Source organism: Callorhinus ursinus, unplaced genomic scaffold, assembly GCF_003265705.2.
Source record: "Callorhinus ursinus isolate GAN/ISIS: 27379988/994484 unplaced genomic scaffold, GSC_fseal_2.0 scaffold15, whole genome shotgun sequence".
NCBI classification, from domain to species: domain Eukaryota; kingdom Metazoa; phylum Chordata; class Mammalia; order Carnivora; family Otariidae; genus Callorhinus; species Callorhinus ursinus.
The window spans coordinates 38,809,149-38,823,930 of NW_027397077.1; the positions used below are offsets into that span (position 1 = coordinate 38,809,149).

Consider the following 14,782-nt stretch of genomic DNA (forward strand, 5'->3'; position numbering starts at 1 on the left):
CGGCCCAGCTCCATCACCTCAGGCAGGTCACGTAACCTCTGTACACCTCAGCTGATTCTGGAGGATTAAAAGATAATGCATGGGGGAAGACATCCAGATGGCCAACACACACACACGAGAAAGTGCTCGTATCACTCATCATCAGGGAGATGCAAATCATAGCCACCATGAGATAGCACCTCACACCTGTCAGAATGGCTACTATAAAACAACAACAAGAAATACAAGAGTTGGTGAGGATGCAGAGAAAAAGGAACCCTCCTACACTGTTGGTGGGAATGCAAGCTGGTGCAGCCACTGTGGAAAACAGTGTGGAGGTTCCTCAAAAAATTAAAAATAGAACTACCTTATGGTTCAATAATTCCACTGCTGGGTATTTCTCCAGAGGAAACAAAAACACTAACTTGAAAAGATAGATGGATAAATGGATGAAGAAAATGTATATAGATACAGTGGAATATTATTCCATAATATTATGCCATAAAAATGAAGGAAAATCTTCTATTTGAAGCAACATGGATGGACCTTGAGGCATTACGCTAAGTGAAATAAGTCAGAGAAAAACAAATACTGTATGATCTTGCTTATACGTGGAATCTAAAAATGAAAAGAAACCAAAGTCTCAGATACAGAGAACAGTCTGGTGGTTGCTAGAGGCAGAGGGTAAGGAGTGGGCAAAATGGGTAAAGGTGGTCCAAAGGCACAAACTTCCAGTTCTAAAATAAATATATTCTGGTGATGGAATGTAGAGCATGATGACTACAGCTAACAATACTGCATTGCATTGGAAGTTGCTAAGAGAGTAGATCTTAAAAGTTTTCATCACAAGAAAAGAAAATCTGTAACTATGAATGGTGACTACATGCATACTTCAATGTATGGATGTATGTTAACTAGACTCACTGTGGTGATCACTTTGCAATACGTGTATGGAATTGTTATGTTATCCACCTGAAACTAATATTTTATGTCAATGATATCTCAATTAAAAAGAAATATACTAGACTTTAATAGATTTTTTTAAAAGATTTATTTGTTAGAGAGAGAGAGCATGAGAGGGGAGAGGTCAGAGGGAGAAGCAGACTCCCCACTGAGCAGGGAGCCCGAGGCAGGACTCCATCCTGGGACTCCAGGATCATGACCTGAGCCGAAAGCAGTTGAGCCACCCAGACGCCCTAGACTTTAATAGATTTTTAAAAGCCATAATGAATGAAATTCCTTAGCATAGTACAGATATACATGAGGTCTTCAGCTGATAGTAGCTCTCCTGATTACAATTATTATTACTAGTGGCTTTACCCTATGGGGTAGGTCCAGCAAGAAATCTAGGCAGGTCACATAACCTCTGGACACCTCAGTTGATTCTGGAGGATTAAAAGATAATGCATGTGGTTTTACTTATTTTAGTTTATGTGGTTTTCCCAAAGCCATATAGCTAGTGAGGTTTGGAAAGAGACTTTTGGGGGAGCAGGGGAGCGATGCCTATGATTTATTTAATCTGTGTTAAGGCTGTACCCTAAGAGATGCCCATACTTGGTAGAAAACTGACTGTGAGCATTAATGTATTTATACTTTAAAGCAAGCACAAAGATGTTTGACACTAGAAAAATACACATATTTATGTGTATATTTACATATATAAAAACAATAAATGCCTTGAATTCTAATAGAACAAAAGAGTAATGAGAATGACCCCTGTTCTCTCTAGCCTGCAGCTACCTTCCTTATGCTGACTCTCTATTGCTCCATTCTTTATGGATTATCTTCTATCTGTCCATCCAGCCATCAAGGAGTTGCTGCCTGGGTGTCTAGGTCCTGCCTTCCGCATCTCCAGAGCCCCCCACAGCCACTGGGGGTGGTCTGGAGTTGGGAGTGGGGGGACGAGGAGGAATGGGAAATGTAAGGGGAAAGAAAAGAGGAGGAGCAGAGCTCAGCCGCGGGGGCTGAGAGAGGGCACGTGTGATTGCAGACGCCATTACGGAAGTGTGTGTGGTAGAAGGAGTAATCGTAGCCACCATTAATTAGGAAGTGTCTTATTTGGGTTTATCATACCTGAAATAGAATATGTGATTCTCCCCCTTATCACTAGCCCACACACCCCTCCCCAAACTTACTTAATTCTCTCGTCTTCCCCATCTTAGGAAATAGAACTGTCTGCCCGCTTGCTCAGGCCAAAGCCTTGCTCTTGAGCATCACACATCTTAGCCATGAGCAAGTCCTCTGAAGTGTCCCCTGAATCAGACCCATCTCACCACCTCTCCTGCCACTGCCCTGGTCCAGACCACCGCTGTCCCTCTACCAGGCCTCCCCCTTTCATTCGTGCTTGGTAGAGCCATTTCTCCCCAGGGCAGCCAGAGGGATCTTTTAAAATCATAATCAGATCATGCAACTCTCTTGTTGAAATCCCTCTGAAGGCTTCCCTCTGTGCTTGGGGCCAACCCCAAATGTCTTCTCATAGCTGCTGAGGCCCCTCTGTGCTCAGGGCTTCGCTCCCTACTGCTCTCTCTCTCTCACTCAGTCCCTCCCTCACGGCCTCACCAGCCTTCTTAATGTTTCTCTTCCAAAACTGTATTCTGACATTTTTCAAACACAAAAGTAAAGTTGAAAGTGAACATGCATATACCTGCCACCTAAATTCTGTTAACATTTTACTGTATTAGCTTTATCACATATCTATCCATCCATCCATCTATCCATCTTATTTTTTAGTGAAATTTAAAGTAAGTTGCAGACATCAGGACACTTCACCCCTGAACACTCTAACATAAATATTCATAGAGCCTTCTTGATGTTTTTAAAACATTCCAAACCTTTTCCTGCCATAGGACCTTTGCACTTATTATTGCCTCTCCCTGGGATACTGTTCTCCCAGATGTTTGCATTCATTCACATTCAACAAATATTTATTGACCCTTGTGTGCCATTTCCTAATTTCATTCAGGTCTGTACTCAAATGTCTTTGCCTCAGCAAGGCCAAAGGACTTGGCCACCCTCAACTACAAAAGTACTGTCAAATCACTCTAACATTTTCCCTTGCTTTATTCTTCTTCATAGCACTTAGCACAACCTGAACTTGTGTGTGTGCGCGCGCGTGTGTGTGTGCACTTATAGTTTGAAAACTTGTTTATTTTTTATCTTTCCTACTAAAATGTGAGGTCCATTAGGACAGGGATTTTCATTTTATAATCTACTATTTTCCCCCTTCTAGAACAGTTGCTGGGATGAGTTGGCACTCCATATTATTTGCATGAACAAATCAAGCTTTACTATGTGTTAAGTGTTCTACTTATATTATCACATTTAATCCTCACAACAATACATGCAGCACTATCTTCATTTTACAGATGAGGAAACTGACGCTGAGTTGAAATGATGTATCACACATGGATCAGAAGACTTAACGCTGTTAAGATGGCAATACTCCCAAATTGATCTACACATTCAGGGCAATCCCTATTAGAATGCTAGCTGACTTCTCTGTAGAAATTGACAAGCTGACTCTAAAATTCATATGGAATTGCAAAGAACCCATAATAGCCAAAAAAAAAAAAAATCTCGAAAAAGAAGAACAAAATTAGAGGACTCACACTTCCTGATTCCAAATAACTACAAAGCAACAGTAATCAAGACAGTGCAGTCCTGGTACAAGGTCAGACATATAGTTCAGTGGAATAGAACTGAAAGTCCAGAAATAACCCCCTACATCTATGGTCAACTGATTTTTTATAAGGGAGCCAAGATCATTCAATGAGGGAAAGAATAATCTTTCCAAATAATGATGGTGGGACAACTGGATAGCCACACACAAAGAAGGAAGGGAGTTGGACCCTTACCTCACACTGTATAAAAAAATTAACTTAAAATGGACTACCAGACATAAGACCTAAAACTTAAAACTCTGGGAAGAAAACGTAGGGTAAATCTTCATGATTTTGGATTTGCTGAAGGATTCTCAGATATAACACCAAAAACATGAGCAACAAAAAGAAAAAAATAGATGAATTGGGTATCATCAAAATTAGAAAACTTTTGTGCTTCAAAGTACACCATTAAGAAAGTGAAAAGCACACAGAACATGTTTGCAAATCATATATCAGAAAAGAAACTTATATCTAGAATATATAAAGAATGCTTATAACTCAATAATAAAAAAAAAAAAAAACAGGGCACCAGGGTGGCTCAGTCAGTTAAGCGTCTGCCTTTGGCTCAGGTCATGATCCCAGGGTCCTGAGATCGAGCCCTGCGTCAGGCTCCCTGCTGAGCAGGGAGCCTGCTTCTCCCTCTCCTCCTCACTCATGCTCACTCTATCCCTGTCTCTCTCTCTCTCAAATAAATAAAATAAAAAATCTTAACAACAACAACAACAAAAAAAACGAGGGGCGCCTGGGTGGCTCAGTCGTTAAGTGTCTGCCTTCGGCTCAGGTCATGATCCCAGGGTGCTGGGATCGAGCCCCGTGTTGGGCTCCCTGCTCGGCAGGAAGCCTGCTTCTCCCTCTCCCACTCCCCCTGCTTGTGTTCCCTCTCTCGCTGTGTCTCTCTCTGTCAAATAAATAAATAAAATCTTAAAAAAAAAAACTGAAGTGACTGTTCCGTTTTATATTACCACCAGCAGTATGTGATCTTTCTCAACATTTGTTATTATCTGACTTTTTGATTCTAGCCATCCTAGTGGGTGTGAAGTGGTATTTCACTGAGATTTTAATTTGAATTTCTCTCATGACTAATGATGCTGAGCATCTTTTCATGTGCTTGTCATTTGTATATCTTCCTCGGAGAAATGTCTCTTCAGATCCTTTGCCCATTTTAAAATTTGGCTATTTGTTTTTTTACTTTTACTTATTTATTTATTACAGATCTTACTTATTTACTTGAGAAAGAGCAAGAGAGAGAGCACAGAGGGAGAGGGAGAAGCAGACTTCGTGCTGAGCAAGGAGCCCAACGCAGGGAGCAGGGACAGGAACAGCCCTGCTTGTGCACTCTCTCTCTCTCTGTGTATGTGTCAAATAAATAAAATCTTTTAAAAAATGTATTAAAATAAGATGATGGATGGATAGATACACAATACATTAATATAACAAAATGTTAACACATGTAGAAATTAGGTGGTGGGTTTATGGGCATGACTGTACAATTTCCATCCACTTTCATGTGTGCTTGACATTTTTTTCTTAAAGGAAATATCACAAACTGCAGGCCAATAGAAATGTTACCCTGATTTCTGGTAGACGCCTGGAACAATCTGATGAAAACTATGGACTGTTCTCAGAGGTACACCTTCCAACAGAAACAAAATGTTGCTCACAATGGACTTCCTAACGCCCATTTATGGACCCCTCACATAGCCAAAGAGTTAATGGCTTAATGGCTTTCCAGATGTAGATGATGGGCAAGGAGTGGGAGGCCATTGGGAGAATTTCGGGGAAATATCAGTGAGAGAATGGTGATGCCATTATAATTGGAAACTGACGTATTGTAACTACATGATCATGTTTCTGTTACTGATTTGGCAGCCTAGGTCCTCATTTAGCATCCAATTAATAAAGCTGCTATTGACAGGCTGCCTCAATGTTTTCACTTGGCATTGTTCTGACAATCAGGGGTTCTTAGCCCAACCACGGTTTCTTTATAAATCTTGGGAGACCAAAGAGCAAGCACAAGTGAATTTTCCAGATATATACCCACGATGTGCTAATAGACTCCAGGCAGGGCAGCAGGCATCAGCTAGGTACAGAATATGTTGAGAAAGGAAAGGCCAAAGAACTAAGTTTTTCCTCCAGTTCGGATGGTCACTCACTGGGCGAGCCATCTATTACAAAGACATGGGGTCGTGGTTTTCTGGCCAATCTGACCTTTGAGGTCTACTGGGCTCCATTCATAAGGCTGTTTTCAAGAAAAACAAAGACACTGATGATCCCCCAAAGGAAATGTCTTAGAGGAAAGTAGACAAAGGTATCAGGAGGTTTAGGCTGCCAATGAGCAGTTAGATCTGTAAAAATCCCCAGGTTCAGTTTCTTGATCAGAACTAGAGGGTTTCTACCAGACACAGTGTAATGTTTCCTACCCGCCTAGTTGTCCCAGACACTGCGCAAAGCTCCTTCAGCTAGGTCACCTCATTTTAACCTAGGCCACAATTCTCTTGGTGCTGTCATTCTCATTTTACAGATAAGGAAACTGAGGTCTGAAGTTACATGGCTTCCCAAAGATCACAGGGCCATGAAGGTCTCTCCCTGTCTTTCAAATCCAGGTCTCCTTTCTCAGAGTCTAGTGTCCCTCAACTGTTCCTGCAACTCAGTATTTCCGTGAATGTTTTTGACTGGGGCAGGCGTGTAGGTAAACATTGAGGAAAGGCAATTAATTTTCCTCCGATGAATGCTCCTGACCCCACAGCCACCACCAACACACAGGAAGCAGTGAGGACCTTTAGGGAGCATGAAACTGGCTCTCCTGAAGCCGGCTTGTTGCCCTTCCAGGATGATCTTTCTGCCTTTGTCATGCTCAGAAACCAGCAACCCTACAAGGAACAATCGAGAAGGGACCTTCTGGGGAAGCAGACAAGAAGCTCTGACTTACCCTGTTCTGGGGATACTGTAGGCCTCTACTCCAAGAGGAGGGAGGCAGCATTTTATGAGGAGTTTCCCTTGATGGGGTGAAGCCTGCTGGGTGCGCCCTGTGGCTGTTTCCTCACGCACCCACCAAGAGCTGTTCCCTCTGTCCCTCTTCCTCCTCAGTCCTGGGCCCCACAGCAGCCTTCCAGCCCCCAGGCTGAGGAGCTGTGGGGAAACTCAGCATGTGCAGAATGACCCGCAGTGACCTCAGCCGCCAGGCAAGCGGGCTGCGAGGGTCCTCAGAGGGCACCTGACCCACCCTCCTGCAGACACACATTTCTGCCTCCACCAGCAGCAGCCCTAACAGATCTGAAGGCTGAAAAATCAGTCTACCTTGTTGGACAAGAGCTGTTTTCCCCCAGTGGGAGAGGAGAGACTGAAAGCAAGATCTAGAGCAAGAGGTGGCTACACGCGCACGCGCACGCACGCGCGCGCACACGCGCACACACAGAGAGAGGGCAATAAAGCAAGCAACAGATAGGACAAGAAGGGAGAAGGAGAAGAGCTGGAAGTAATAGGGCAGGAGACAGAAAAAAGAAGGAAAGAGAAAACCAAACCGCTACAAACAAGCCGAAGGTGGCAGCCTTCACATCCCCAAACAAAGGCTCTGCAGGACGTTTTCCTCGGCTCAGGATGACTTGAGCCTCTGAGGAATCTGGCAGAACTGAAGGAACATTACGCCTAGATTTGCTCTTCCCTACCTGTGCCTCAGGCCTGACCCATGGGTTCCCTCTGGGGCCACAGCGATTGGTTCTTGGTGGGATGTGTGAATCCAGGCAGTCCTGAGACTATCCCAGGAGCCTTCTTGGAACTGTGATGAAAAGGAGGCTCTCTTCCACGGGGACTTTGGACAAAAGAACAATGAAAGCCCGGAACTGCCAAAGACCACACCACACAGGGATAGCCTACCTGAGAATGAAGCCAACACAGAGGGAAGCAGAACAGAAGATGGAGACAAACGTCCTGACAAGATCAACTAAGCTGGATCCAGCCATGCCTGAAGCTACGCCCAACCTGGGATTTTTCAGGTATATGATCTGAGGTCTTTAATGCTTAGGTCAGTTTGAGTTGGAATATCTGTCATTAGCAAGTGCAAACCCACCTATCAGTCTTGGAACCAGCTCTTTCACCAGCTCCCAGAAACCACACCTTAGTACCCCATACCAGCTCTCCTGACAAAAATGGTGGCCAACAGGGCCTAGGACTGTCCCAGAGGGAAACACAGAAGCCCATAAGAAAACCTCTACATAATGATTTTTTCAAAGTAAAATTATCACAGGGAGAAAGGAGGGCTATGCTTGGTCTACACAGGATTGCACTATGACTTTCATGGGTCCCTTCCTCCATTAAAAAAAAAAGTTAAAAATTATATCCTACAACTGAATTGATATAAAATGAATACAATACAGGCTGGATCATATTCCTTTTCCCTCATTATTTTAAAAGAAACTAAAACATTTTCATGGCTCCTTAAAAGTAGGCTGGGCCTGGGTACCATGCCCATTCTGTCTAATGGATTCATTGGTGTTGGGCTCATATTATCCAGATTGCTTGTCTACATGGTCCAGGTTCCCTAGAGATGAACCCAACTCTAGTCTCCTTGTCTAGAAGGGGTGGAGGCGTCCGATGAGTCCCTCAAAGCCCAGGCCCACCTTCCCTCTCTCCCACCAGCACTTCCCTGGGTCATCACTGCCTGGCTTCATCTTTGGGGCACCCACGCACTGGGGACACAGCTGTAGTTGGGCATTATTTCTGTGGGTCACAGGGAGCCGATCCTCATGTGTCAGGTAACAAGCCTGGGAGCTCCTCAACAGCCCATGTGTCTTTCATCAGAGCGCTCCAAGTCCTAGCACAGGCTGCAGGCAGAACAGACCCCTTGCGGGGGCGGAACAGGGGACAAAGAGTGCTTCCTACTTGGCACGCTCTTGTTACCCAGGATTTGCCCTTGGGCCAGGCAGGACACAGGAAGGGGGGGGACAGGCGGGTAGGAGTGTGGCGAAGGGGAGTGCACACGTCCCCGAGATCTTTCTGGGTCCCCCCTCTATTCTGGAGGGCAACGTGCCGACTTGCAAAGCTGGAGGAGGTTGTGTGGGCCAGCCCACAGGTTGGGCAGGCATGAGTCCGCATGAGAGGCTCCAGGTAAGCTCACTGGCCCCAGGCTCCCCCTCACTCACCTTCATCACTGGTGTGCGGCTCCGTGCCATTGTCGTGGTCAACTTCATCGATAGTCCCTGGCTCGCTGTGTGGACTGTCACTGCAAGGAAACACGAGAAGGCGACGCATTGGGCTCTGTACCCTCATGTTGTCCTCAGCTTCCCTTAGGTGGCAGCCCTGCCCACCTCTGCGCTTGACTCGGGGCAGGCCCAGGCCCCCACCATCCTATCTTATCCAACTGACCACCCATGGGCCCTCCTAATCTCCCAGCCCCTTCAATGGGAAGCTATCTTGAATAACCTCCCCCAGCTTCTCCCAGCCCTGGAATTTGCCGGGTTGCCAATTCCTAGGTGTTCCATATGACCCAGAGATCAGTGTAAAACCCTGGTATTTATCCTCGGAAGGACCACAGGCCAAAACAGGAAGGAAATTTGGAAGTGCGGTGAGTCATTCATCTAACCTGGTTCCATGTCTTACAGAGGACGTAACACGCCCAGCAAGGTGGAGTGAAGCTTGCAAGGAGCAGGGTTCTCAGGGCTGCCTCAGGATGCTGTGTGCAAAAGCCTGGGCCAGTCCACGTGGCATCAGCAGGCTGGCAGCCATGATGGGCATGGGAGGAGGTAGAGTGACTCCAGGCCTGTCAGATTTGTTATCAATACACTCGATAATTTCACCAGCCACTAACCCCTCTCTAAATGATAAGCTTCTTGAGGCCAGGGTTTATTCTCACAGTCAGTGTTCTAACTGAGCCAGTGACGGAGTCCTGATATATGCCAGGCACTATGCTAGGTAGGAGGGACGCACTGATGGGTAAGTGGACACATACTCTGCCCTCATGGGCCAGGAAATAAAACTGCTGCAAGTTGAAGTGCACTATGGAAGAGCAAATGAGCAGAGACAAGCACAGCAAAGGGGACCTGCACTGGGTGGTCAGGGAAGGCTTCTTGGAGGAGGTGACATTTGCAATGGCATTTGAGAAGATACGAATTTCATTATTAAAAATCCTCCACTGCCTCCTGGATAAGGTCCAGACACTGCACAATGGCTTAAGACCTTTCATAACCTGGCTCCTGCTGGCCTGTGCAGCCTCCTCCCTCACCATTCCCTTGACATCTGCAACACTCTGGCCACACAGAACCACTTTCCAACCACTTGCAGGACCAAGTCCAGAACATTCTTTGCCCACTCTTCACCTGGCTGACTCTAGTCTATCCTACAGGCCTCCATTAAGTCATTATTTCCTCCAGGAAGCCCTTACTGGCCTCGCTACATTGGCTCAGGGAGCCCCTCTTCTGGAACTGCCTGTTTCCTCCTCCCCCAGAGCTCCCTGCATCAGGGATTAATCCTGTTCAGGTTACATCCCTGCCCTCCTGCCTAGGGCCTGGCCTGGGACAGACACTCAGCAACCATCTGTCCATTCATTGAATGAATGAATGAATGTTGTCCACTACAGTGAGACCCTCAGCCAAATCCCCCTTTTTGGCTTTGAAAATACCTCCAATATAATTAATAGTTTTCCTTTCTCATGGGACACAAGTGGGATTAAGAAAAGTGTGGTTATTGTATATTGTTCTTTGGTAAGTACAACAGATCTTGAGGACCTTCCCAGAACACTAATGATATATATTGCAGCAAGAAAAGAGAACCGATAATGGTCGCAAACACTGCATGAAAAGCTTCTCTTTGTCCAGAAAGTATGCTTGCTGGCTGTTTAATGTTTCTGTGACAAAACAGGGACATATGTGCTCCTGGTGTCTCAGATAAGGTTACAGAGCTGTGATTACAAGACAGCAGAGCCCGATATTTCTGTGGGGGACGGGGTGGGAAACAAAGGGGCTGGAATGTCTCCCGTTTTGAAGCGATTTAAGAGCCCAGGAATGCTGTGATAATCAAAAGACAAACTCCCCTGTAGGCACCTAGCTGAAAGCAGTATGGGGAATACCTAAATATACAGCTGTGTGTTGTCCTGGATTGGGAATAAAGAATGAATAGGAACCCCTTGGCTCGTCTCTGTCAGCTGGTGTTCTGAATCCACATTTAAGAACATTTCCTATCTTTACCACATTTTAAGGTCTTCATCTGGGAAATGTAGTCAGCCCTGACTTTGATTGGTACCAGGTACCCAGAGGTGCCCAACTACCAACTGCTGACCTGGCGTGGAGCTCTCAAAGAACGTGAACTCACTGTGTCTGGAAAAAACTCCTTTCTCAAGAGGTTGAGGTAGGGATTATTATCCACCCCCCTGCTGCCTGAGATGGGTTTGTGACTCACTTGGCCCATGACAGCTGGACATCTCCTAACCAATGTGATTTGTTTGCCAGACCCGAGCCTCTGCAAGGGGATATAATTCTTGGATTTGTGTTGGGACACTTGGGAAGAAGAAGCCCTTTTTCCACTGGGGCCGCTGAGAGAATGTGCTCTAAATCTGGAGTTACCAGATGCCTCCCTGAAGCCACAAACGGAGAGACTGCCTAAGAATGAAGCCAACACAGAAGAAAGAAGAGCCAAGGGCTGGGGATTACAGGACCAAGTCCTGATGATAATAGTTGAACTCCTGGATCCAGCTATACCTGGAGCCATGATGCTAGACTTTTTAGTTAAGTAAAGTAAACCAATTACTTCCCATTTAGCTTAACCAGTTTAATTTGTATTTCTGCCCCTTAGAAACCAAGAGAGTCTTGCTGATGCAACTATCTCTCATATAAGGCTGCAGCAAAGCTCAAATGAGGAAATGCATATGGGAGTACAGACTATAAAGCAGTAAGAAAATCGAAGGGTTTCTTACTGTTCCTGTTCAACAGCAACAACAAAGATAGTGATGATGATAGTAACAATATTAAGAAGAATGGAATCTTACCAATATTCTTCCCCTCCAGCCATGCATTTTTCATACACAGGTCCCTCTAGCTCCCGGGGGCTGGGGAAGATGGCTTCATGATGGATGATGATGGTTTTGATGACTTCATTGACGTGTGCCTGGCAGGACACAGGGTCCTGCCCATCAGGGATGTGCATGAGGGTGGGCCCGAAGCAGATGGCCAGGTTGTAGGGATCCATCATGTTCTCGTCGCTATACTGCGAGAGGCTACAAGAAAGGAGGTACTCACAAGTCACCTGGGAAAGGTGTCTTCCCCCCTGTGGGTTCTTTCTTTTGAGGGCTCTACTCAACTCCAGGAGGGTTCCATGTTCTATTTTAGGAACAGCTGCACCTGCAAAAGCCTCAGGACACCCCCTCCCAAAGGAGGCCAGAGCTGAGACAAAGAGGGGACCACCCCCCGCACTTGGCCAGGCAACTCACTGATTGAGGAAAGCAAAGAGGTATCTCATGACCACGATGACCACTCGGGGAAGGGTGATGAGGATTTGCTGGATCTGGTGCACCCTCTCAGCTGGGTTCTCCAGTTCTGTAATACAAAGGGGCTTTTCAGGGTGTCTTTCATCCTCAGAGAGCCAGACAGCCAACATCTGCTCCTAGATCAGGCCACATGGTTCTGAGGGAGTCAGTTCTCTCAGTTCTGGGGATTGATCTGTGACTCTCGTCTGGCCACTTGCAGCAAGTATATGAGTCAATTCATTCCCTTTTATGGATGAAGCCCATATAGATCGAGTTTCTGTCACCTGATACCTAAGAGCCCTGATGAATGCAGGCCTGGGCCATGTTCCGTTCACCTCTTTAAACACCAGCTGCACCACAGGCACGGCACATAGTAGGCTAGAAGTGAGCGCTGAATACACAACCAACTCTAGAGCTCTGTATTGGCCAATGAGCTTGGCAGATGCCTGGGATCCTGTCTCTGAGCCCGGTTTTCAGGCCTGTCCTAGACAGAGAGACACTGATATTTTTGTCAGTTGGGCCAGGGGCAGGAGCAGCCAGTTGGGCTTAGTAAGGAGACAGGCTTTGTGGGCTCTGCCTTGTGGAGAGGGGAAGTTGGCGTGAAGACTGACCTGCCAGGGTTCTGATGTGTGTCTGCAGGGCTTATGCCCAAGCCTATGCCAGTTTCTTTCTCAGAAAATGTTTTTCTCACAGAGCCCCTCTCTCCAGCCTCCACATTCTGTCAGCATGTTTCTTCTAAAACACCATTTCTTCTGTTTCTCCTCCATATCCCAGGCCTTTCACAGCAGGGCTTCCGCCAACCTAGCCTGCCTCACCTCCTGGTGGCTGCCCCTTCCCCAAGTATCTTAAGATGATATGGAGTCATGCTTCTCAGATGAGGTGGTAGTGCACCTCTGGGCATTTACAGATCCACAAGGCATTCTTTGGGGTTGTCACAGTGACTAGAGAGTACCATTGGCATTTGGGATCCAGGGGTCAAGGTGCCAAGTGTCCTGAATGTATGGGACACACAATAAGGCACTGCTCTACCCTAAATGCCAATAGCACCCCCACTGAGAAACTCTGTGCCAGGTGGCCTTAGCCACGATCTCCCTCTCACAGAGGGCCTTCCTGCCCCTGGGCCTTTGCACACACTGGCGATCTCTCTACTCTGCCCAGCACACTCTAGCTTACCTTCAAAGTCTGGCACTGAGGCATCTCATCCAAGTCTCCCCACAGAGCTAAACGTTCTTGGACATTTACTGAATCCATTAGCCTTTATACAAGCCTGTATAAAGTTGTCCCTGTCCTCAGGTTCAGTCATCAGTGCCCTAGTACCCCTCCACTTCAATACATCGTTTTCTTAAATGCATTTATTTAAAGAGGAAATTTTATCTCACTCTGTAAATGAGAAACCAGGACCACTTGCTATAATTAGGAGGTAACATAAAAATAGATATAATGAAAGCAAAATAATGTCACTAAATTCTAGGTAGGCACTGTTCTATACAAAAGTTTCTGAGACTGAGGCCCCATGTCTATGTTTAGAAGGGAGACTGACCGACCTCTGAAATTTTCTCCTTGATACAATCACAGGGTTTGGGAGGGAACTGAGAAGGGATCTTTTTTTTTTTTCCCCACAGTGTGATTCAAGGTGTGATCCAAGGTATGCAATGTTATGAGCTTGTACCAGCGGTCAACAGCCTTGGCCACTCAGGGCTCTGCTCAGGAACTAGACTAATGGGGCTGAACATGTGACACTAGCTGAACATGCGACACGGGGCTGAACACATAACACGAGGCTCCGATAGGGTGGGGCCTTTGTGGCCTGGAATTTCTGAGGGTGATGTGGAGCCTGAAGTGGATCTGGAAAGATGAGCAGGAAGTAGTGTGGAGGGGAGCAGAGCAGAGGAAGGTCTTTTGTACAAGGCAGGCAAGAGGCCTGAAGCCTCCCACCTGCTGGAGCACTTTCCTGGCTGCAAATCCCTCTCAGAGCATTGTGAGAAGCATCCCTAGTGCTACTGGGCGTGGGGCAATTTTCTGTAAATCAGAGTTTATTCTAAAATACTAACATTCTCATACTGTAATATTAATAGTTTATTTTTAAAAATTCCCAAAATGTTGCCTTGGACCTGGGCATCTTACAGTCAAGGTGCTTTTACTTCAGCCCCCTAGACTGGGCTTCTGCCTTCATCCACAGAAATACCTGCCAAGGAGAACTCTGATGGCTCGTGACATCAGAAGAAGCCCACAGTCAACTTATTTTCACCATTTTACTTGTCTGTTATGTTGCTGACCTGACTCCCAAATCCTCTATGCCTCCCTATTACCCAAGGGGAAAAGCTCCAAAATCCTTGCAAGGTCTTTCCCCTCTTGCTCTATTTTACCCTTCTAGCCTCTTGCACCATTCACTGCCTGGAATACCCTCCTACTGGTCCCATTAGTCTGTGTGTCCCCAAACTCTTCCCAGGATACTCCGTGCCCACTCCTCCTGGAAGGCTCAGCTCACATCTCTCTCTCTCAGCTGTGATCTGCAAAACCAAGTTTCCCTCTGCCTCTTCTGAGCTCCTTCCATACCCAGGGTTGTACCATGTCATTTTCCATTATAAACTGTCTTGTTATCTCTACAACTAGGTTTTAAGTTCTATGAGAACGAGGGCCCTACTGCTCCTTTCATACTATCCCTCCATGTGCCTAGCACAGAGAGGAG

General features: G+C 46.2%; 1 protein-coding gene across 5 annotated transcripts in view; it reads right to left on the reverse strand.

Moving 5' to 3' along the window:
- Positions 1-14,782, reverse strand: part of SRGAP3 (SLIT-ROBO Rho GTPase activating protein 3) — a 238,976-nt gene that overhangs the window by 13,165 nt on the left and 211,029 nt on the right. For all 5 annotated transcript variants that reach the window (XM_073901592.1, XM_025885417.2, XM_073901591.1 and 2 more), the window contains 3 exons: positions 12,058-12,163; positions 11,617-11,844; positions 8,780-8,859 (listed from right to left, as the gene is read on the reverse strand). In XM_073901592.1, coding sequence (XP_073757693.1) covers positions 8,780-8,859; positions 11,617-11,844; positions 12,058-12,163 — 414 coding nt within the window. The remainder of the gene's footprint in view (positions 1-8,779; positions 8,860-11,616; positions 11,845-12,057; positions 12,164-14,782) is intronic.